The sequence below is a fragment of the Diabrotica undecimpunctata genome, chromosome 8 (assembly GCF_040954645.1).
Source record: "Diabrotica undecimpunctata isolate CICGRU chromosome 8, icDiaUnde3, whole genome shotgun sequence".
NCBI lineage: Eukaryota > Metazoa > Arthropoda > Insecta > Coleoptera > Chrysomelidae > Diabrotica > Diabrotica undecimpunctata.
Window position 1 is genome coordinate 47,699,133 of NC_092810.1, and position 25,120 is coordinate 47,724,252.

The following is a 25,120-nucleotide window of genomic DNA, read 5'->3' on the forward strand; positions in this document are numbered from 1 at the left end:
CGATTTCATGATACTTACTTAACTCTTTTAAATAACTTGAACGTAATTAGTTGTATAATAACCAAGCCAGAGCAAAGCGTGGCCCGGCCAGCTAGTATACTATATAAAATATAAACATTTTATTTTGAACATGATTACTGAAATGTATAAGGCCACTTAAAAAGAAGATTTTTCTAGGGGGTGTGTTGACATAAGATTGACATAAATTCACGTGTTTCACGTCAGTCAATGACCAGTTACTTGTGTCAGTGTGACAGTTGACTAAGTCCCCTAATTCAAAAATACTCGGATTAGGGCAGTGCTCTTTATATTATAAAATTTGTAGTTTTAACTATAAAACAACATGGAAAAAGTAGGCCTAAGTCCTTGTGATCCTAGTTCATTTTCTAGGCCAGGTAACTAATCACTTAATTAACCTTTATACGTAATTCTATTCTCTTTTATGTTTCTAGATCAAGTCATTGTTACTGAATTGTTTTTGAATTTGGATGTTAATTTTGAATCAAAAACGTTAAATGGAAGTACGATCCTTTCTATAAATAAAATTGATGAAACAGCCACAGAACTGGTGAGTGGTTTTTGAAATCCAAATAAATAATTTTCCATGTTATTTTTGCTACCATAAAAATATTCCTTAATCTTTTTAAATAAAAAGATTGCTCTAAAATTGCTTATTGTCTGTTATTTTCACTCAAACACAATAATTACCTATCCCACTAAACTAATACCTTCCTATAATTTTGCCAATTATGTGAATAATTGTACTAATTTTTCCTTTTGGAATATTTTGTTGTAATTGATGTTTTAACATGAAGTTTTATGTATCTATGTTCAAAAATTTTAAAATTATTGGGGTTTTTTATTTTATTCGACATCATTCATAATAATTTGAACTCTGGCTTTTAAGAATTATGTGCTGTAAGTATAGCTTCAGCTTAATGTTTTAAAGCAACTTGATTTCTTTTTATTTAAATGTTGTAATACTTATTTATGTTAGAGAAGTGTTTCTTATGACAGAATGGCACTTTATTTGATTTTTGTTTGTGTTTTTTGCACATGTTTGATAGTAATTCAAATTCCTAAATCAAGTTATTCCTCATGTATAATTAATATCCATGATGTTTTTCTCGATACTGTGTATACTTTGTTTTATTTTCTCTTAATAGGACGTGGGAATTTATCCTTTTTCTTTTCTATTCAATTTATGACATCTAATGTTTCATGCATAAACTGCCTAAGATGAGTTAGCTAAATTATGTGGGTGGATGAAAGTGATCCTTCTAAAATAGCCTTGCTAACTAGGCTGGTCAGAAGACAGACACTCAACAGGGAAGTATGGAAGAATGTTTTGAGCCAGGCCAGAACTCACGAAAGGTTTAGAGCCAACTGATGATAATTTTTTGTATTTTTTTCACATGCAGTATTGTCAGCCTTTCCTCTATGGTTCCTTCTATGTTATTGAAAGTATAGTTCCATTTTCTCATATTTCGTGTGTTTGAAAACTATATTTCCAATTATTATGTTCTTGATGACCTTTTGTACCATCAAATACTTCAGATATTTATTCCTAAAAATATTTTTTTCCATATTGTCAAAAGGTAACAGCTTATACAGGGTGTGTTACTGAACAGAAAAACAGATCAAATATCTTCTACACTGTTTTTAAAGCAAAAACATGTTGATATTTATTCCACAGGACACCTATTTCTATCATATCTCCAATTGTCATAACTGTCTCCCAGCCTACAGCATAACTATCACCACTACAATTTGAATATGGAGAGTACAATGACACATCGTTATAAAGGTAATTATATTCTCTTCATCTTGTGCCCTGCTTGATTATTATTTGTTGGCTATCAAATTGGCTATACTAATTTTGTTGACTACAGCTCAGAAGAGGAATGCAGAGGATCTGTTAAACTATTCTCTCAAGTTTCTAAGTTGTGACGTTCGTCTTTGACTTGGTCCCCTTCTTCCATCGATCTTGCCGTTTATTATTAAATGATAATTATCTCTCTTGTTGACGCATAAAATGACCATAATATTCCAGTTTGCGATTTTTAACTGTTATGACCCCTTCAGTAACTTTTTCCATCTGCTGCAAAACAACCTTGTTGCAAACTCTATCTACCCAGCTTATTCGCAGAATCCTCTTCAAAGGCTGTAATTATATTATGTGCTTTGTTAAAAGTATTGTTATAAATTTAGAAAGGAATTCAACCATGTGACTCTGTATTATATTTCCTTCTTCTTCTTCCTCTTTATAAGCAATTCTGCTTGTTTATTGTTGGATTAATACCTCTATTAGGTTGTCACTCCATCTTTTGTGAGGTCGTCCGATACTTCTTCTGCCCATTGGTGACTTATCTCTTGCTATTTTGACAACACGGGTCTCATCCATTCTGCTTATGTGGTTATTCCATCCTTTTTTCTATTTTGTGTTGATTCATTTATACACTCTATGTTACATTTTCTTCTAATGTCTTCACTTCTCTTTCGATCTCTCAGCATATTTCCTGTAATTCTTCTCAGTACTCTCATCTCTGCCGTTTCCAGTAGCCTTTGCGTTGTGTTGATATTTCGCATTCATATTTCCGAACATAAGAATTGGAGATATCAGTTTTGATTTCATTGTTGCACTCTGTATATTTTTTATCATAAGAATTGGTGTCGAGCAGATTATAGCTATTTAAGATAATGAAATGTTAGTTAATCACTTCATTTTCTATTTTTTTTAGGACTAAAAATTCTTGCATATTCTTTTCATATTTTTTTTTTATTTGAGAACATATTTTAAAAAGGTAGCTATGTTCATAAAACTATAATCTTTAACAATAAGATAATTTGAACTCGTGTAATTTTTTATTTACTTAGCCCAATTTAATTAAACATATCGTTCTGGTCATCAAACATTAAAAATATATCTATTGTTATAATATTTGCTTTGTTATCTACAGTTGACACGTTTCTCATTGAAAAGCAATATTATTTTTTGTCATATTGATAAGTAATTTTAATTTAGTTTAGCTTAATAACCCTGATGATTCAGTAATCTATTGTGGGTAAGACATTGGTTTTAGAATGCCAGATTGAGTTTTTTTTTCTACCATATTGTTATTAAATTGAAAACAGCAGACTTAAATTTTATTTGCAATTGGTTACTTTCTTCATTTTTGAAACTATCTTCCAAGGGCCTAGATATCAGCTGTTAGGATTTGTTTGGTTTCTTCAAATTCATTTATTGATGATATTTTGCCAATAGCCTAACACACATCAAAATAAAAGCAGAACAATAGTTCTATTAAAAAATCTTAAATTCTAGTTACATAAAAACAAATATCAGTTTGACTTAAAATATCCGTTAAAATAGAAGATCCGTTATCAAACAATTTGTTATAAAATTTAATTCCTCAATACCCTTATCCAGTTTGACACCTCTTAAGCCTCCAGTAGGCTGGAACAAGATCACACCTGCATCTAGTGTTATGATTATGAACCTCTCCATGGGTCCCAAAGCGCCCCTTGCTCGTCTTAGCAAACATAAGGTTCTCATAGATATACAAGGAGGGCACAGTAAGAATTGCGAGTGTCCCATAGGCCAATCTGCAATCGTCCCTAAACCCAAGGCCTGCAAGAACTCTTATAGCCTTACGTTGCAAACCAAACAGTCGGCATTCCCGCGCCGAAAACCCCCAGACCAATATTGCATAATATATATATATATATAATAAGCTATTCGTAAGACCGTGTGAAACGCCTGATGCTAGATTTATGAGCACATATAGGTTCTTTGATAGGTTTTTACTCAGATAATCAATATGTTGACCCATTGAAACTTGGGTTCCAGGTGTATCCCAAGCAACTTAACACTTGTCACATCTGCATTTTCATTCCAGGTGTCTCTAAGAGCACAAACAGCCCTGGGGGTTTTTGCTTCATTAAGCAGGAGCTGGACACTTAAGATCATCCTCAAATGTGTCAGCTGCGAAATAGACAGTGGTGTCATTGGCTAAGAGTGTATCTAGCATTTGATTCTTTGTAAGGTTAAAAGTTTTGGACTTTCCGTATGGAGTGAACGATAGGCCTGTAATCAAATATTAATGTTAAAGACTATCAGTGTCCAATATACTGATAACAGCCACAAATGAGACCATTGTGTGCCAAAATTTGTTCCAGCTTATTCCAAACAGGATTATCTCCAGTAATGCTGAATTTTGGAAGAGGCTTGTATCCAGAAAGCACAGAAAATGTTATTCTGTCTTATTGTGTGACAAAACTATAAAAACTTTCCGAAATATATAGCATTGAAGAATAAACTTGAGCTTTTCATCATTAAAAATTACGTTGACATCAATGGATACCATCGAAGATAGTATATTAGAAATATGGACACATAAGTCTCTCCCTAGGGATTAAAATACTGGAATACTTTTCACCATACACTACAAAAGAGATATCTTTGAACACTCTAACCACAGAGGAATTACAATTTTAAATACAGCATATAAAATATTCTCCACTATACTATGCCACCATATGGCACTATATGCACAACGAATAATAGTAAAATACCAGGCTGGTTTCTTAACTGGTGTTAACTGTTTAAACTGTAGTTTTAACTGGTGTTACTGGCGCAGTTCAAAGGATTACAACATTGAAATGTAACTGGGCGGGCATGTTGCCAGATTAAAAGATGGAAGGTGGAATGGAGACCTAGACACGATGCTTATCGTAATCGAGGGCGTCCTCCAACAAGGTGGTCAGATGACATCAAGCGCATTCAGCACAACTGGATTCAGGGTGCTCAAGATAGAATGCATTGGAATTATTTACGGGAGGCCTATGTCCAGCAGTGGACTCAAAACGGCTGATGATGATGAAATCGAAAAAAACACTGGAATATGTCATTGATACTCATCACATATATATAGGCTACAAGCTGACTACATGACTTTGTAAATAGAAGAGAAATGTTCAGAGCAATGAAATAGCTACCAAATCAGTTGGTAAATTTAACAAAACCAACTCTTGAAAAAGTTTAATGTAGAGTACGAATCCAATGGGAACTGTCTTAAACTTTTAAAGAGAATAACGGGCTGTGCCAGGGAGACCCTCTCTCGTGTATACTGTTCAGTCTGGCTCTGGAAAAAGTAATAAATATGTCAAAATATATAACAAATCAGTGCAACTGCTTGCCTATGCTGATGACATTAATATCAAAGAATATAGATGCATATGCGTCTTTATTATCTAATAGTCAATGGAGAAGTTATCAATAACATTCGATATACTGACGATACTGTGATAATGGCAAGAACAGCGGAAGATCTACAACATCTAGTTGAAAGTATGAATGAGATATGTAATAACTACGGCATAAGGATGAACGTCAAAAAAACCAAATATATGACCTTTAGTAAGAATCCAATACATGACACTAGTATCGTAATAAACGGTACCCAACTCGGAAAAGTAAGCGAATACAAATACTTGGGAACCATCATCAATGAAACAGGTGACCAAAATCACGAGATAAAAAGATGTATTGAAATTGCCAGGTCTACCTTTATAAAAATGAAAAAATTATTTTGTAATCGTGATATTAGTATTCAGCTACGAACTAGAATGTTAAAATGCTATGTATTCAGTACTTTGCTTTACGGTGTTGAGGCATAGACTCTTAAACAGAGGAATGTTAAAAATCTTGAGAGCTTTGAGATGTGGTGCTACCGCCGTATACTAAAAATAAGTTGGTAATTGGTAAAATAGGTTGTAATTAAGATAAAATTACAAATGAAGAGGTAATACGCAGAATAAATAACGATCCAGAAGTTATACTGAATATAAAAACGAGAACTTGAATACTTAGGCCACCTGATGAGAGGACAAAAGTACACATTCCTACAAAATATAATGCAAGGAAAATCCAAGGACGCAGAAATCCAGGCCGTAGAAGAATGTCTTGGATGAGAAATTTAAGACTATACCACTAACGAATTATTCAAAACAGCAGTAAATAAAATTAGAATCGCCCTAATGATATTCAATCTCCGATAGGAGAGGCACTCAAAGAAGAAGAAGATGCGTCTTTATTCTTTGATATTAATGTCATCGGCATATTGTTAATATTGTTGGAAGAACGGAGAACTATATGAGATTCCGTCGATAAGGAACAGAGTGATAGAAAGTACTGAAGAGAACGTAAACATAAGATGATCAATACGAGAAAAAAGAAATCTGCGTAAAGAATGACAAAGTGTTTTCACTATTCACATTAGCGCTGTTCGTCTATAAGTTTAGCCTTTTTTTGGTAGGTTTTCCTCTCCAACATATAGTATAACTTAATAAATTTATAGTTATCATAATTACTATAACACTGGCATATTGAATATTTTTTAAAGTTCCTAAAATCCATTATAGCATTGTAAATATACCGTTCTGTCAAAATTGTCAATTTGCCGAAACGTTTAAATACAATAAAGTGTTTTAATACAAGATCGATAAAGCAAGGAAATTTATATATATTTATATATATATATATATATATATATATATATATATATATATATATATATATATATATATATATATAGGTATATATATATGCTTTTGTTATTTATTAATCTATATATAGGACTTTTTAAAATAAACACTGATAATCATTTTGAACTTGACCTTATTATGCTGTATGAGTAAAGTATAGATTTAATTATTGTTTTTAGGTACTTGACACATTTAAATTGAATATATCGTCGATATTTGATGCTGATAGTAAAGAAATATTGGAGTATACATTATCAGATCATTTAGAAGATTTTGGATCTAAATTAACAATTCAGTTGCCCCAAAAAGAAGTTAAAAAGTAAGTCATTTAGCAAGAGATAATAACTAAATATCGTTCTCGTTCTACACGAGTCAAATTTGATGTCAGTGATTATTTTCGACAAGTATTCGTTTCGTAGTATTAAGTATTTGCAGTAAATAAGGTAAGAAAACCTTGAAATGAAACTCTATTAAACCACAAATATAATTGTGGACTAATAAATACAGTGGATTAAAAAATATTTAATCTAATGTAAGTTGGGAGCTTAAGATTGCGGTGGTTCAATTTGGTCTGTTGAAAGTTTTATTCAATCCCATCAGTGTTGTAAAAAATATTATTCTTATTTGTTTCGAATATTAGCCATTATTCTGGCTATAATTATTTTATTAATTGATGCTTTAAATAGATTAGTTGTTATTGTGGAGAACCATTGGCTCAGGTTTTTTAACCACGATATTCTTCTCCCAATTCTTCGCTTTCCAAATATTTTGCCTTGGAGAATTTTTAATTATCTATATTTACTGCTGCTTCTCACTATTTATCATATAATGTATCCTATATCTCCCTCTCGTCAAAAAATAAATTCCGTGTGTAATTTTTCAGGTAATATCAATACTCCCTTTATCCGCAATTACTTCTCCATCGTCGTTAACAAGTTTACTTACTCTTAACCGCTATTTCTAATTAAACCATCATCGATTGATGAACTCATAACTAACCGAATATATTCGCGTGCAACCTTTGGACAATTTCTAGTAATGCCATTTAACAACCTCGCTTGTTGAAGCTGTTTATAATATTTTTCTAAGTGACTGCGTATAAATAAGAAGTCTTGACAATTGTTTTTTTATTATACAATAAGTCTTTATTTATAACAGATCGACAAACCCAGAAATTAAAAAAGTTTCTATTTATATATTGATATTTCTAAATAATATCCAGGAGTTCACTATCGATGCATTGAGGCAAAATCGGAATATTTCGGAGGCACACCTCCCATGCCAGTATTGTATTCCTGAATCGAAGATGGCTGCAGAACAGCTACCCGTTGTTTATGAATATGACTGTAACGTTTACAAGTTGTTGTTTTGGAGACAAGATCATCGCTTTTATTGGTAGCCAACGTAACTTGGCTATTATCATGCCAACGTAACAAAGATATATTTTTTGACTCATCTCTAAGACCATAAGTAGATCCACGGTGCTCTTTTTTAAATCTCTCAACCTTGCATGTTTGATACGATCAGAGCGAAGTGTTCCAGTCACAATTATATTGTGCGGTTTGGTTTCTTCGAGTAATATCAAGGAATTGAAATAATTATCTAGTAAAATTTCACTTCCTTCAGGAACATATCCTAAAGCCGTCCTTTTTGTAACAGAACTGCCTAAAGGCATATTAGTGTCTCTTTGGCTTTTCCCCTCATATAGTTCAAACTTAACGCAGTATTCATTAGGAGTATTTAAACACCAAAACCTTAATCCAAATCGAATGGGCTTTCCCCTAATAAATTGTTTGAAATTATGACGACCGTATAGGGTTCCATCGCCTCATCCAGAGACCATACAGTAGATAACGGGTTTGCATACAATTGAAACTTTGATGACATATACTTCAAAAGGAGTCTTACTTTTCTTCATTTATCCTGTGGATCAGTTTCGTTGTTATCACTAAAATGAAAGTATTTAAAAATAAGCAGAAACCGATCACCAGACATAGCATTTGACACAGCGGGGTTGTAGGTGTCAGCCGATTTCTTCCACTACATTCTTCGATTTGGAAGTTTTACATATCCTAAAAGCAACAAAATAGCCAACAATTTATTGAACGCTTCAGGAGCAATTGTTCATTTCCATTTTTGTACTTCGCATATTTTTGGGACTCTTCGCAAATTTGTTGAACAAATTTCAATGGCCAGAAAAACTTAAAAAATCGATTGGGCGACCTCCCGACTCGGTCATATCATTTATGATTTGAGGTCGATTTTGAAGTTTATTTTTTGTTTTTAAATTAGAATCCTCTGGCAACTCTTCTTCAAAATGCAAGGGTTTCCACGAAAGTCTTGTTTTTTCGACTTTAAATTTTTTAGGCTTAGGTATGTTCTTTGTTGATCCTGTTCTCATTTTTAAGGTTGAGGGTTCCAAATTTAATTTCATCCTTTCACGGTCATGTTTAATTATTTCCGCCTGAGAGCATTCTGCTAGTAGACCAGGTCCCAATAAATTCACGCTATTAGTATTCATCAAATTTTCTTCCTCTGGAACTTCATCGACATCCTTATCTCCGTCGTTTTCAGGGCAAACAATGTAATGTCTATTAATTGTGCACCGGCAAGTTCATCGTCACTATCGGACTCTTCCAGACACGCTATTAGCTCTTCCGCTAGAAGAAATCTTACCTTTCTTTTTCTGTGCCTTTGGTAGCGGACTAATATCAGTCACTTTGACCTTGGATGTCGGAAATTGGATAGGAATGATTTGGCTTCTCTGTATCGGTCTGTTATCTTCGAAATCGCCATCTTTAGGTGACCTTAAAACAGACTGTTTTAAGGTTGAAGGAATCGGATTATCATACATTTCAACTTGATTTACGCCTTCGGTATGAGCCATCATTACGGGTAATTTATTGGCCTGTGATGTAGTTTAATTGTCCACTGATTGTTCCGTCGTTTTAGAGGGAGCGAATTCGCAGTCTTGAAATACGTCTTCGTTAAAAGGCCAAATTCCGGTTACTCGGAATCCATTTGTCGCTATCTGTACAGAAGATGCCTTTGAGAATGCTTCTGCAACAGCCCCTGAGATTTGATATATTCCAAATGTACGACCACAATGATTTTTTAGCCATCTAGTAAGGTACAAATCATAATAACTCATAAATGATTTAAAATACGAAACATCTAGGGGTTGCATTTTATGCGTACAGTGTGGTGGCAGGCATAATAAAATAATACCATTCTCGCGACAGAAGTTTATAACGTCTAAACTTTTTGTATGTGAATAATGGCCGTCCAAAATAATAAGAATTTTGCACTCCTTCGAAGGTCTGGTTTGTTGTGCAAAATATTTTATGAATTTTAAAAAAACATCACGATCCATCCATCCTTTGTCCTGTGGAAATGCCGGACTACCGTTAGGTGCATTGTCCATCAGCTCTGGTTTTATTTTCTTTCTGGGAAATATAAAAGCAGGCGCAAGAAAATTGCCACTTGCACTCATAGCAGCTACTATAGTGACATTAACTCCTCTTTCGGCACTTGTTAAACCTCCCACTTGCTTTTTACCCCTCTGAGCAAGAACTTTAGATAATTTTTGGACGGTGGTCACTGCGGTCTCATCAATATTCCAGATTCTATCTGGAGTGAGGTGATGTTTATTATAAATACTTTCCAGGTTGTTGAAAAAACTTTGGACTGCATTCTTGTTGAATCCTGTAGCTCTAGCGTATGAGGTTGCTTCTGCTTTTCTCAGAGAAATATTTCTATGTCGACTCAAAAACCCATAAACCCACTTTTTAGAGGCCATTCGAGTATCTTTATTAAAATTGTTAGCAATATTATTGGCTTGGGCAAAGTCAAATGCCAGACAACGAAGTTCTTTATAAGTGATTCCAAAAAATCGCTTTTCCATTTCAAGAATATGATCTAAAATTTCGTGTTCCTGTTCAACTGAGAATATTTGCCTAAACCGACCAAGATATTTGTCATTTTCGGTCACGATTTTATGTTTGTTTGTAACTCGTCTTTGAAGAGTACTTTTAGGAATATTATATCTGTCAGCAGCTTCTCGAAGCGATAGTTCGTTATTCCGAACTTTTTGTACAGCTAGAATCATATTTTGAACAGACCAGTTTCCACGATCAGTTTTTCTTTTGTAATAGGAATTTGGATTTCTATTTGGCATCTGTAAAAGAAAAATATATCAGTGCCACTTACGAGATATAGAGTTCACTGAATAAAACATTTTTTAATGACACATTATCTTTACTTAGCTATAATCAAGGTTAGAATATTATGACCTCCTTGGGTATAATCTAATTACTGAACCCCTACTTATAAATGTTTTTAGAATGAATTACCGTTATATGTAAGAATTTATGAGTAATTAATGATTTAATTAGTTAAAAGTAGGCAGGTATAAGAAGAATATCTGTAGCCATATTTTAGTTCCTAAGATGGGACGTCCCGACTTAGGAAGTTTAACTTTGTCCCATCTCAAGAGATTTGCACCCATTTTGTAAAAATCTTAACCGATTTTAAACAAAAGCTTTAGTGGCAAATACTTTACAGTGAAATGCAATGACTATAAACTCTGTTATTGACTAATAACGTTAAGTTTTACAGATACTTACCATTAACGCTATATTCACTATAAAAAATATGTAAACATTAACAACTTGTTCTGACGAACGCTACCGGTATGCTAGCCTTGTGTCGTTTACGTGACAATACGACTGAATGGCGAACTTTCATTCTTCCAGTGCAGGTGTTGCCACTTGTTACAGATTTTCTAGAATTGCTAGTGTCCCTACTTGGGAACCGTCCCGTCTTAGGTAACTCTCCCCTATACAACTATAAAATGGTCATGAAATTCTAACGTATGAATTTTCATACGCTTAATTTTTGACTACCATCGGTTACACATAGTGATTCTATATAACACTAAATATAAACAGTAGTGTAATATAACATGTAAATGAAAAAATAAACAAAGAATCTGACTAAAAACATAACTTATCAATATTTTTGTATAAAGACTTACCTCCTCTCCCACTTTTGACCGAATATACTTGTTGCGTAATTTTGTTTTGCTTTAAAAGCCATATTTTTAACTAAAGGCACAAAATAACGGTAAAATTTAAAAATTACACGTTGTTTAATTGATATTTGACGCAATAAACAGAAACCAGCGCCGTGTTTTCGCTGCACGGTTAAACTAAAATGGCATGTTTTGCGTATGAATATTTAGACGGTAGGTTTTGAGTGGTTAAGTCTCTCTGATCACAATTTTCTATAAATTAATTTATTTAAATAAATTAGTTAATTAATTACAATATAACTATAATAAGAAGACTTTTCTTTGTTAATTCTATAGTTCAGAATGTAAGTTTTTTAAAAATAAATAGAGATCGCTAATTATAAGTACGGTTAAGTCTAATAAATAACCTTCGGTAGAGCGCGCATTTCATAAAGAAAAATAAAAATACTTGATAAGCTTTTAATTGAAGCTAATGCGACATCCACTTGTAAGGTGGAAAACCGGATTTCATAATCAAACGATGTTTTTACAATTTTATCTTCATAAAATATATTTCATTGATAAGTTATTAATAGCTACTGTGCTATTTGGTAAACAGAATTAAAACGATTTACTTGTTAACAAAATCTAAAAATTAGGAAGTGCAACATTTTTAGGTTAGAAAAGTGGCCGTGATGCGGCCCATTGGATAGACTAATTTTCAGTGTTTGTATAATGCACTTACATCTTTTTTAATTCATCTTCAAATATGAAACAAAATGTGGAATGATAAAATAACATAAGAAATTAGATGAAACAGAAACAATTAACAGTTGTCTAAACTTAAAAAAATAACGGGGAATGTTTGATTACATCTAAATCTACCGTGGAGTAAAACTATTATCTACAATGCTTTAAAAAATCCTTCGGAAATCACGAAATAGAAGAACTTTTTAACAAAAGACTCACATTCTGAAATTACCTGAAAGAAATTGGACTAGAAGAGCTAATATTTCCCAGTCCCAATTAAATGCATACATATACATGTTAATTTTACATTTGTCACTCAAAAACCAAAAAAACATTTACTTATTACCCGTTAAAACCTATTGGTCGAAGACGGGAATAGTGGGCGACGATATTTAATTATATTTATGTAGGTGTATAATAATCTACAAACATTGTATAATATGTATATTACATGTATTTAATTTTTTTTATATTTATACGAACGAATATAACAAATCAGTCTATTGCAAATATTCTTTTTTTTTTTTTTAATTTGATCATTATTAATTAGTCAGATCGAAAAATGTATGCATAAACATACGATCTAGAGTTAACACATACTTTTTAAATATATATTTTACTATACTTAGCGAATTAAGAGTATTAATATATGTTTTATATATGTTGGGCAAGTGATTAAATATTTTTGGAGCAACTTACATGACAGATCTCTGTCCTATTGATTTCTTGATATTACCCAATTAAACATGTTAATTGGTTTTAGTGTGAGTCTCGTAGTGATGAGGATATGCTTATGATTGTATATGTACAGTAGCAGGGAATACATATAAAGTTGCCTCGTATCCATTACGTTAGTATCGCAGAATAATAAAATGAGAGGAGTATGTCATTTTTTATTAATTATTATTTTCAATATTTTTTTTTGTAATATGCCGACTTTGTTTAAATAAGTTTTTTGTACACCGCCCCACCCAAGAATTCCATATCTAATTCTAGACACAACTAGTGCATAATATAATATATTCAAATATTTTAAATCTATTTTAGATTTGAGAAATTTAAAATTTGGAACTAAAGCTCTCAAACACTTTGTTATTGCATCTATCTGGACATCGCATCTTAAATGAGAGTCGATTTTTATTGCAAGATATTTTATAGTGTTACTTGATTTTATAACTATATTTCCCTTTGATTGTTTAATTGTTATAGAACTATAAGAATGTAGTGTTACTTTGTAACTGCAAAACCATTAGTAATTGTTAAACCATTTTTTTAGTTGGAGCCATGTTGGAGCATATCTAATTTAATTTTATTCTTTAAATGTTCCCAATTGTCTGCAAAACTTACTATCTTCCTCTCAGTCTTGTGATTATATAGATCTTTGACATGGATATTGAATAGTAGTGGTCCTAATACTGTACCTCGGGGCACACCGCATCCTAAGTGGAGTTTCTTACTGTTAATATCATTTATCCCAACAATTTATTGTCTGTTCTCCAAGTTAGACTTCAGTAAATTATGAGTAGTTCCGCGTATTCCACTCTTTTCTAGTGCTTCTAGTAAGACCTTTTGCTAGGTCTAGAAACACACAAGCAGTAGGTTGGCTATTGTCAATTCGATTGTATATTTCATTGGTGAGTTATATTATTGCGTCATTTGTCGAAGAACCTTCACGGAACCCAAACTGCGAAGACGATAATATGTTGTATTTATCAAAGAAAAATGTTAATCTGATTTTAAGACATTTTTCAAAGATTTTTGTTAAAGTGGTAATTAGTGAGATTGGTTTGTAGTTTGACAAACTTAATTGATTTCCCTTCTTGTATATAGGAATTACTGTTTGCTTAAATTTGTCTGGACATTGACCAGATTTAAATATTAAATTTATTAGTTCTACCAACGATTTGATGATTTGTTTATCTATAATTCTTATTGTTTCTGCTCTAATGTTGCCAATACCGGGTGATTTTTTCTTCTTGTGTTTTAATAATTTCTTTCAACTTCACTTTGAAAGACCGGTCTTAAATACATATATTGCATTACGCTGTTATATTGTGGGAAATGCGATGTCAGCGGTGTTATATTCTTGGCATACGTTTCTCCAATTTCTGTAAAATAACGTGCAAAAGAATTGGATATAGTCTTACCATCTGTTACAGTAGTTCCTTCTTGTGTAACTATTCCTATAATATTTCTTTCGGTTTCTTTAATTGTCAAATTTTTAACAATATGCCACAGATTTTTGGAAACATTCTTATTTTTCTCAATTTCATTTCTAAAGTATTTTTTTTTAATATTAATATATGTATGTTTTCTATAATTGAAATATTCATTTTTTTTTTATTTATGGTGTCAGGATGTTTGACATGTTGACGATACAAAAGATATAACTTTCTAAGTATTTTTTTAGTTCTTTGTAATTGATTATGTGTTGTTCTTTGCCTAGTTTTGTATAGCCATTTTTTAGGTTAAGTGGTAAACAAATAACAGTCACTTTATGATCAGTGTCTACGACTGCTGCTTTAGATTATCTAATAATTCCTTGTGAATTTAAAAAAATGTTATCAAGTAAACTTTTAGAATTTCCCTGTATTCTTGTATATTTGTTGACAATAGATTTAAATTGGTAATTTTATACATGAAATTGAGGTATTCATAAGCACGTTCATTAGTTACATCCTTAATATTAATATTAATTTTCCTGAGTAGTATGACATGCTAACTGTTTTTGTTTTTGTTGTTCTAAATATTGTTTTAAGTCTTGAAGGAATTCCTCCACATCACCAGATGGTGAACGATAGTAACTAAGATTTTCTTATTATTTTCTAATTGAATAAGTAATTCGATTTCTTGAGAATGCCCAATCATTACTTTTGTTTCATTATCATGTTTTTTTATACATACTGCTACCCCGTCGTTTCTATTGAAATTTGAATCACTATACAAGAATATGTATTCTTGGTTATTGGAATATTGTACATCACATAAGTAGTTTAAAAGTTTCAGTTAGTACTATCAAATCAAAATCTGAATTTAGTTGACTTAATACTGCACTAAACTCATCAATGTTTTTTGTTACGCTTCTAATATTTTGGTGAATAATTTTTAAGTTAATTTGATTACTTTTCGGTTCAATCAACTGATTTAGTTGCACTATTTCATTTATCTCGTGAGTATCAAAAGGTTCAAAATCTACATCTCTTATAAATTGATCCATTCTAATGAATTACACACTATTAAATAAAACAATTATAGTATGTGTATATATCAATAAATCACAATGTATTGAACAAAAACGGAACACAAAAAACAAATAGTGGACGTTTAGTGTGTATATCAACAAATTAACTATTACTTAAATCAAAACTTAATCAAATCAATATGAACGCTTTAGTGTATATATCAACAAACCAATTAATCAAATCAAAACTTAATCAAACCAATCTGTACTCTTAGTGTATATATCAACAAATCACAAGGTATACAACAAAAGAAATAGAACACAAAAAAATCAAAGTAGGTAACATGGAATTTTGAAAATAATTTAATTTTAGTGGAATACCCAGTTGATTTATTTATTTGAATTCGAATTATGTCTTACTTTATAAAATGGTTTTTTATTTGAATCTAATATTTCTGTGTTAGGAATATTTGTTATATTTTTTGCAATAGAGTGATTTCTTTTGGATTGGACTGAAAAATAGGATTGATTCTGATATTCCTTTCCTTTAATTTCTGTTTTTCCTGTAGTCCTTGGACCTTCTCCTCATATTTTTTGCTGGAGCTTCTTAACTCTCTGGAGCTATATAACACAATATATTAAATTATTAAAATGTACTTCCTATTATAATAACAAGATATTAATTTTCAGAATTAAAATCGAGTATGAAACTGCCCCCGAAGCTAGTGGTCTTCAATGGCTCCTTCCACAAACAACCGCAGGAAAAATACACCCATTTTTATTCAGCCAATTTCAAGTAAGGCAACTGTTGATTTTATATTTTTATGTTACTGATTCTATTTTGTATTTTCAGCCAACACATGCAAGATCTGTGATACCTTGCCAAGACACCCCATCCGTTAAACATCCCTACAAAGCTACAGTAAGTCGAACACATACAGCTTTTGTTATTTTTATATTTTATTACCAATCATAGATCTTTATGTATGGTGTTTCATTCATATATCTAAAAATTATCGCATCAGACGAAATAGCTGACAAAAGTTGATAATAAAACGCTTTTCGTTTACAATACTTAACGAAGACCTCGTTGCTCAAGTCAGGGAGCTTTATTGGGGGTGGGTAAATGATAGATAATAAATAGAACAAAATATAATAGTTTGACAAAGTAAAATAAGACACGGAATACAGCTAAACTTTAAAACAAAATGGGCGCCGATAAGTTTTAACCAGGAACTCAAGATTAAATAAACTAAACAACATTTCTCTCAAAAACATCAGAAAAACACATGTCAGAGAACATATCAGCAAATTATCGACAAAAATCTTGTTAATCGACATATTTAACCAATAGCTGTAAGAAAAAATTATATATTCAATAAAATACTTTAGATTTATATTGTATCTAATAAAAAAATAAAATAATACGTCACAATAAAAAAATTATGTTTATTAATCTTTTAAATTTGAACAAACGTGAATTGTAGAAAAAATAAACAATAAACATTGTTTATTAATGCCCAAAAATTTTTATTAATAAATACATATTAATAAAAACAGATGACACATATTGTGATCAATAATCTTATACTTTAAACAGATTGCAGTCTTTTAATAATTTAAATAATAAACAATGCGGAAGTTACTTTTAACAAAACTTTAATATGTCAACAAAAAAATTATAATCAAATAAATATTTGACTGCAATCTGAACGAATTCCATTGGCCATTGTTCCGTTTTATTCTAAAATTAACGTTACAAAATTATGTTACATTTAGTGACATACTCAAAAAAAAACTAAAAATAAACACCCACCAAAAAATGATAAAAGTTACTGTCCCTAACAGCAAAAAAACATCAGAAAATATTGCACTCACATTTTTTTATCAGTTTGTGACCTTTGAAGACAGGGCCATAGGCCTGGAGAAAACCAGATATCGCATTCCAAAGTGACAGGTAGTCGAAATCCCTTAGAGTGAGCAGAAATCAGATAGTAAAAGATAATTATGTGAATACATAGCGGCAAAAGGTGAATTGCCAGTCGAACTCACAAAATTGTAGTTTCTGAATCGTAACTAAACTACAAATATGCACGTCTGAATTCATATTGATACAAATAATAACATAACTGGCAACTGAGAACTAAAATCGAATAGTGGCTTTGTATAAATTAGGCCTAAGATAATTAATTTTTGGGAAGGAGATGTGTAGTTGGGTTCGAAATATTTGTTCCCATGAGAAAATAGTTATGCTTTAACTAAAAACCAAGCTAAAATTTTAAGGGGGATTATGTATAATTAATACTTGAATAAAGTGGTTTAAAAGAAAACATATTCGTTTATGGAATACTTGGAATACTATAGCCCCAAACATAATTTATTACGAAAAAGATCTTTTAAGAACAAGGGTTTTTTAAACACTTGTTCAACCTGCTACTAAAAAACTATAAGGATAAAGGAAGTAGATAAAAATTTATTAGTTTTCTCTCATAAATAAAAGGAAGATATGATATTGTATATGTAGAATAACATCTAAAATTTCTAGTTTTTATATATTTAAATAAAATTTTGAGGGATTTTTATCTTAAATGATTCTCAGTATTTGATTGATATCTATTTAATAAGTAAATAACACACTACTTGTATAAAAACATATTTACAAAGTTGTTTAGTGCAAATACTTAAAGTAATCAGCACTTAAGATATGCACTTTTCTAATGCATAAGATAATTTAAATAGAAGGCAATTGACATCATCATGTTTCCGATAAAAACACATTATTCATGTTAATAATTAATAATAATAGTTAAAAATAATAAAAACAAAATAATGTTTTGTAGATTTCGGCCCCAAAGGATTTGAAAGTTTTAATGTCGGCTATCAGTGAAGGATCCAAGGTGATTGACGACAAGAAGCATTATTCTTTTTACCAGAAGATTCCAGTGCCTTCTTATCTTATAGCCCTTGCTGTAGGTGCTCTTGAATCTAGGCCTTTGGGACCCAGGTCACACGTTTGGGCAGAAAAAGAACTGATCGAGGAGTGTGCCTATGAATTTGCTGAAACTGAACATCAACTTAAGACTGCCGAAGATATTTGTGGACCATACGTGTGGGGTGTATACGATCTACTGGTCTTACCTCCCAGTTTTCCGTATGGAGGAATGGAAAACCCTTGTTTAACTTTCGTTACCCCCACTTTATTGGTAGGTTTGTATACTTTATACACTTGGGGGTCATTAAAAAGAGGTCACCTAGAATTTTATAAAAAATTTCAATAATTTAAGTTTATGCAATTTATTCTATTGTAACTAAACTCCCACAATGCATAAACACTTTTAGGCACCGCCACTGGGAGGCGACAATTGAATTAAGCGTAATAAGTTCCCAGAATTGATATCAGTTTTACGACTTCGGAGAATCTTCTTGTTGTTTGTACGCTGTTTTTCTTGGAATATGGCTGTTCTGTTTTTAAAAGATCTTTCATTGGTGTACAGTTGTTCAAAGAGTGAACTTGTGCAATTTTTAAATTGAAACTATGGCTGAGAGATTTGCTAGATCTGTTCAAATTGTTACTTTGTTTGATAATGGAATAAGTCAACAAAAAGTAGCCAGGCAGCTTGGAGTCGGTCGTTGTGTGGTCAAAAAACATATCAACGATTCGTAGAGACTGGATCTCACGAACGACGGCCAGAGAAGACCGTTGTTTACAACGCACGTCTTTGCAAAATCGATTCTTTACGACTAGAGCAATCCAAAGCCGTTTTCAAAATGCTCACGGGTGGATATTAAGCACTTTTACAGTGAGAAGAAAGTTAAGCAAATTTGATCTAAGGCATCGCTGTCTAGCAACAAGCCTTTGTTAACAGCAGTACATCGACAACGCCGACTTGAGTTTGTTAGAGACTACGAACATTGGACGATGGAAGATTGGAAACATGTTTTGTTTAGTGATGAGTCCAGGATGGTTCTTTATGGCTCAGACGGTCGCATCAAAACGTACCGAAGACGTGGGGAGCGATATGCTGCTTGTGTTTGACGAGCACGTGTTGCTTTTGGAAGTGGCTTAGTATGTTTTGGGCAGAAATTTCATTCAAAGGACGTACTGATCTCGTGTTCGTGGGGAGCGATATGCTGCTTGTGTTCGACGAGCACGTGTTGCTTTTGGAAGAGGCTCAGTATGTTTTGGACAGAAATTTCATTCAAAGGACGTACTGATCTCGTGTTTATTGGTAGAGGAGCGCTGAAAGCTCACCGATACATTACCGAAATTCTAGACGAGCATATAATGCCTTGGGTTTGTGGGCGAAAACTTTATTTTCATGCAAGACAACGCGCGGTCACACGTAGGCAGGATGGTAACTCATTACCTGGAAACCGTCGGTGTGTCAAAAATAAATTGGAAAACTTAAAGCCTAGATTTGAACCCGATTGAGTATGTTTGGGACCAACTGCTCTAATAAATCGTGAGCAGTTCGGTTGGCGATCATGGGAACCTTTTCCTCAAGACAACGTCCAGAATTTGATCAATTCAATGCCAAGTCGAATGGGTAGTGTAATTCAAAGTGGAGGTGATAATACAGAGTATTAAAAATCACGACTTAATTGTAATTTTTATAAAGAAAACAGAAAAAATTTCCACTGTTAATTTTTTAAATTTTCCATTAAAATCATCATTTTGGGAAGTTTTTTTTTGACATTTGTTATTTAAGGAATGGTTAAATACTGCTTTAGAACATATTCTTAAACATTACACAAACATTAGAATGAAAATCAATTTCTTGGTAGTGTTCGTAAAAATTAAAAAATGGCAAACATTTTAGGTGGCATCTTTGTACTGACACCCAGTGTGTATGTGTATTATTTCAAGAACTTTATCCAGACCCATAATAACCAATTAATATTTATTTCAAAGAGTATATAAGAGGCCGTTTTTTGGAAAAAGAACCTTGAATTCCCTAGTTTTTCGGGGCTGATCAAAGCCGATTTTCGGTGTGAATATTGAATTATTCATTTTCTTCCTCCTATTACTGTCGTTGGACATGAAAGAAATTAATATACCCATCTTTAATTAAAAAAATAATAGGCTATTTGCTAATTAACTTTTTTCAAATTCCCACACTCATGATTCTTTGCCATCTAAAGGCTACGGTTAGCTTTGTAGTGTAGCTTGAAGGTGGCTCGTGGGCTCCACCTCCCCCGTAGTACCTGTGTTGTGATTTCCTCACCTATCCGTTATCCCCTCCCGCAGGCGAACAGGTGACGCAGGAAGAGGAATTTCCACCTCGCACGTAGACAGATCGCCGCCGAGGATCTCTCCTCTACCACTCTTAAATCTCCAGGCGGCTAAGTGCCGGGACACCGACACCACGATTGGTGGTGTAAGGCCAAAAGAGGTGTGTACGGGCCCAGCTCGTTCAACCTCGCCTGGTTCTCTTGGAATGAGAGTAGAGTGGTCCCCGAGAGTCTCGTCTCGGATACTAGGAGTGTAGACCGGTGACCGTGACGCCTAAACGTCAGAGTGCGTTTCTACAAACCCGACACCTCAAGCGACGGCTCTCCACCTCTCGATTCCTACCCATTAGTCGCCTCTTACGACAGGCAGGGCCTTCTCGCCTCTGCCGTATTCTTATCGCCGCGAGCCGAACGGAGTGTGCAAGGGGCAGTCAGTCGCGCTCTTGTGTGAATATTAGGTCTGCTGGAGAATACAAAAGATGTAATTTCGATTTGTTTATTACTTTTAGGCTGGCGATAGATCTTTAGCTAATGTAATAGCTCATGAAATAGCACACAGTTGGACAGGAAATCTGGTAACGAACAAAACCTTTGAGCATTTCTGGTTAAATGAGGGTTTTACAATGTTGGTTGAGAGGAAAATTATTAGTAGATTGATATCACCACAAATGCAAGATTTTGACGCCTACACAGGCATAAGTGATTTAAGAGAAGCTGTAAGTATTAAATTGATATATTCGTCAAACATATTTGGACAAAAAATATTTTTAGATACAAGTATTGGGTGCTGATAGTCCTTTAACGCATCTTGTAGTAGATTTAAAAGGAGTCCATCCAGATGAAGCATTTTCAACAGTTCCATATGAAAAGGGCCAATCATTCCTTAGGTATTTAGAAAAAACTGTTGGTGGTCCAGGTAAGAATTTCAACATTAATAGTTAAGGTAAAATTAGTACAATATTTAACATAAGGGGAGAGAGAGGAAGAATTTAAAATATAGTAAGATAATAAGAATATTTTGTCGCAAACTGATAGATAAATAGGCAAAGTCACATAAAACTAACAGGAAAGACAATACACAACACTATTTTGAGAGGTGGAGAACTTAACAGGAAAACAGGACATTAATTAATGGGCTGGAGAGGATCATCTTCTTTTAATTTTTCTATTTTAGCACTGATGGTAATAGTTGGGTTACTACCTATTTTTTGTTTTCTAGTATGCTGATTTTCAGTGATGTTTCTTTATTAGTTATTTAGATATATTAATAGATTTTAATTTTAATCTATTTTCTACAAGATGTCACTGTTTTATTAACATTAACATTTTTTTTAAATGTTAATGGGAGAAAACTGAGTCATTTAAGATACGCTGATGACATTGTAATATTCGCTACAAGTTTCGAAGAATTACAGACCATGATGACGCAACTATTTCAAGCTTCGGAAAAAGAAGGTCTTAAGATGAACTTGGAAAAAGCAAAAATAATGACAAATACACCGAACATTCCAGAAATAACATTGAACGACATAAATTTAGAAACAGTAAGCGAATACATCTACCTGGGACAGATAATGAAAATGAATCCTTCTAAAACTAAACTAGTAGCCTTTACTAATAAGAGGAAGCTTACTGGACTGAGTGAGCTTATATTATTGGGGGAAGAACTAGAAAGAATCAATGAAGTCAAGTATATATGGGTATCCCTGATTCTAAATTCAATTGGAATACTTATAATAACAACCAACAGGGCTACGCGACGAGTGTAGGCAAAACCTGTTCGTTGAAACCAAAGGTAATCAGTAACACGCTGACAGTTACATATTCCACATTTGTGGAAAAAGACGGCCGCAATCTTTGTGACTTCTCTCACCACCCTACAAAGACGCACTTCTAAATATGACAGGAGCCTTGAATAGTACAGAAAGGCATTTTTATTTAGAGATTATCACAGGTCACCTTACCCCCCCCCCCCCCCCCGGAATTATATAGTTCGTAGGCAATCTTTATAACCATCCTGAGACTTAAAGCAAACAATACTTGGAGGCCGAATTGTGTATTGAATAGTCATACCAATATCACTGGGACTTTACTTGAGGAATCCATCTTTCGGATGAACTCAGATATGATGATACCAGATCTAATCTTCACTGATAAGATTAATACAATTATACCACCTAGAGACCAAAAAGTCCCAAATATTAATGCGGTGTTAATATAGTTCACTGAGGATCTAAAACTACCCATGGTACTGGAGCAGGAGTCTTTTAGACAAACATGTAATTATAATAAATCTTACAGGCTAGGTCAATATACTACTGTGTTGCATTGATTAAATCATGGATGGGCACCCCAAATCAAAGAGAATCATTTATTCACATAGCCAAGCGGCTATACTGGCTAAAAAACCCACTCTCCAAATCAAAACTGGTAGGAACTGCAAGGATCTCGTCAAAAAACCTGGCAAAAGACAATAAAGTGTCTTTAATATGGGTGCCCGGTCATGATGGGGTACATTGGAATGAACGATCAGATTTGTTAGCAAAACAAGGCTCGAAAAAACCTTTATAACCCCAGAACCACTGTGTGGCATCGCTAAAGATGCTTCAGGAATGGCTGATAAGGAATCGTCCAAAGAAATGGAGAGCTAATCAAGGCAAATCTAGACTAAGAAAATAATCAGGAATATATAGGTAAATAACTCTCTGACAAATTGATGAACTGGTCATTGTCGTTTAAGAAAACACCTATAAAAATAGGTAAGAATGAACCATGGTGCAGAAAATGCGAACTGGAAGAAGATACTGACATACACATCCTATGCCATTGCAATGTGCTAAGTGATATGAGGCAGGAATTCACTGGTCAACTGAGAATTGAACCAGGAGAGATTCTAAAACTACCAATGAAGAAACTGTTGGTCTTCGTTAGGGCCACAGGACTTATTGGAGTTGAAAAAAATTTAGGGGATGGTACAAATTGAGTGATACTATCGAGCGATTGTAAACTTCGACTACATATGGGATAAAAACATATTATCGGTTATACAAAATGTCATAAACCTGGCTCACTGATTTGGTGACAAAGTATGAAATACGACATTACTGAACACATTTAATTGTCTGCAGTGCTTTTTCATATAAAAATAGAGTCAAACTTTGTATTAGTAAAATAGTTGGAGTATATTGTTTTTGTTCTAACAGTAGTTTTTAATAAATTATATATTGAATTTAATATGAAATTAAAATAGTTTAATGTTTTTGGGATTAATTTTTTTTGGGCATGCGTATTTGGAAAGTTCATGAATTTTTGAAAAATCCCTACACATATTAAAATTTTCATTAAACCTTACATAATATTTTTATTTCAGATAAGTTCGAGCCGTTTTTAAGATCTTACTTTGATACCTTCAAATACAAATCTATTGACACCTCAGATTTTAAAAATTTTTTTGAAAATTACTTTGAAAATGAACCTGAAATAAAAAATATAGATTGGGACAAATGGTTGCACACCCCAGGAATGCCTTTGATCATTCCAGATTACGATACTTCCTTGGCAGAAGCCTGCGATCAACTCTTGGAGAAATTTTATGAATGGACAGGGGAAGGTTCTTTGCCAATATCTGCTAAAGACAAGGAACAACTTATACCGGAACAAGTAATATACTTTTTGCAGAAACTGTCAGAAGCTGAGCCTCAACCGATTGAAAAGCTTATCGCCTTAAATAAATTGTTTGATTTTGATAGTGTTAAAAATTCAGAAATAAAATTCCGTTGGCTTAAAACTGGCATTAAAGCCAAATGGGTAATACAAATTCAAAACGCTTTAGATTGGGTGAACGTAGTTGGTAGAATGAAGTTTGTAAAGCCTTTATATAGAGAATTATTCCAGTGGGACGTTAGTCGAAATAAAGCTGTTGACAATTTTAAAGTTAATAGGCATAATATGATGCATGTTTGTGCGACTACTCTTGCTAAAGAATTAAAAATTGAATAAGTAGTGATATGTTATTTTTATAGAAAATATATACATTTTTTAACATTTAACATTTTTGTATTATTTAATTTCCCAGGTATTTATAATCATCCTACAATCACTTAGTAGCAAATAGTTATCGTTGCAAAGGTACATGAAATCATAAATAAATGGTACCAACTTGATGTCAAAACAGGTATAATTTCTGGACATACATACTTTCATAATTTCCTGGATAGACAAAGTTACCAACGAAGAAGTGCTAGACAGAATGGGTAAAGAGCACGAACCAGTCATAACTATAAAATGTAGCAAACTGGAATACCTGGGTCATATAATATTGACCATACTTCAAAGTAACATGCATAGGACAAGAGATCCAGGAAGAAGAATATCCGGGCTTCAAAAACCTACGAAAATGG

At 32.8% G+C, this 25,120-nt stretch overlaps 1 protein-coding gene across 1 annotated transcript; it reads left to right on the top strand.

The window, feature by feature from the left end:
• The first annotated feature begins 219 nt into the window (after positions 1-219).
• LOC140447513 (leukotriene A-4 hydrolase) lies at positions 220-24,769 on the top strand. Its single transcript, XM_072540207.1, has 9 exons — positions 220-395; positions 453-568; positions 6,726-6,865; positions 16,179-16,284; positions 16,342-16,410; positions 18,329-18,691; positions 21,230-21,436; positions 21,492-21,636; positions 24,091-24,769. Exons 1-9 carry the CDS (start codon positions 344-346, stop codon positions 24,717-24,719), a joined length of 1,827 nt encoding a protein of 608 aa, XP_072396308.1. The 5' UTR covers positions 220-343; the 3' UTR covers positions 24,720-24,769.
• The last annotated feature ends 351 nt before the right edge of the window (positions 24,770-25,120 follow it).

Bases quoted from the DNA above. Each gene is read 5' to 3' on its own strand.
- LOC140447513 (XM_072540207.1), top strand. From the start codon at position 344: ATGGAAAAAGTAGGCCTAAGTCCTTGTGATCCTAGTTCATTTTCTAGG. The intron at 16,285-16,341 runs GTAAGGCAACTG...TTGTATTTTCAG, and splicing joins TTTTATTCAGCCAATTTCAA to CCAACACATGCAAGATCTGT. The intron at 16,411-18,328 runs GTAAGTCGAACA...AATGTTTTGTAG, and splicing joins AACATCCCTACAAAGCTACA to ATTTCGGCCCCAAAGGATTT.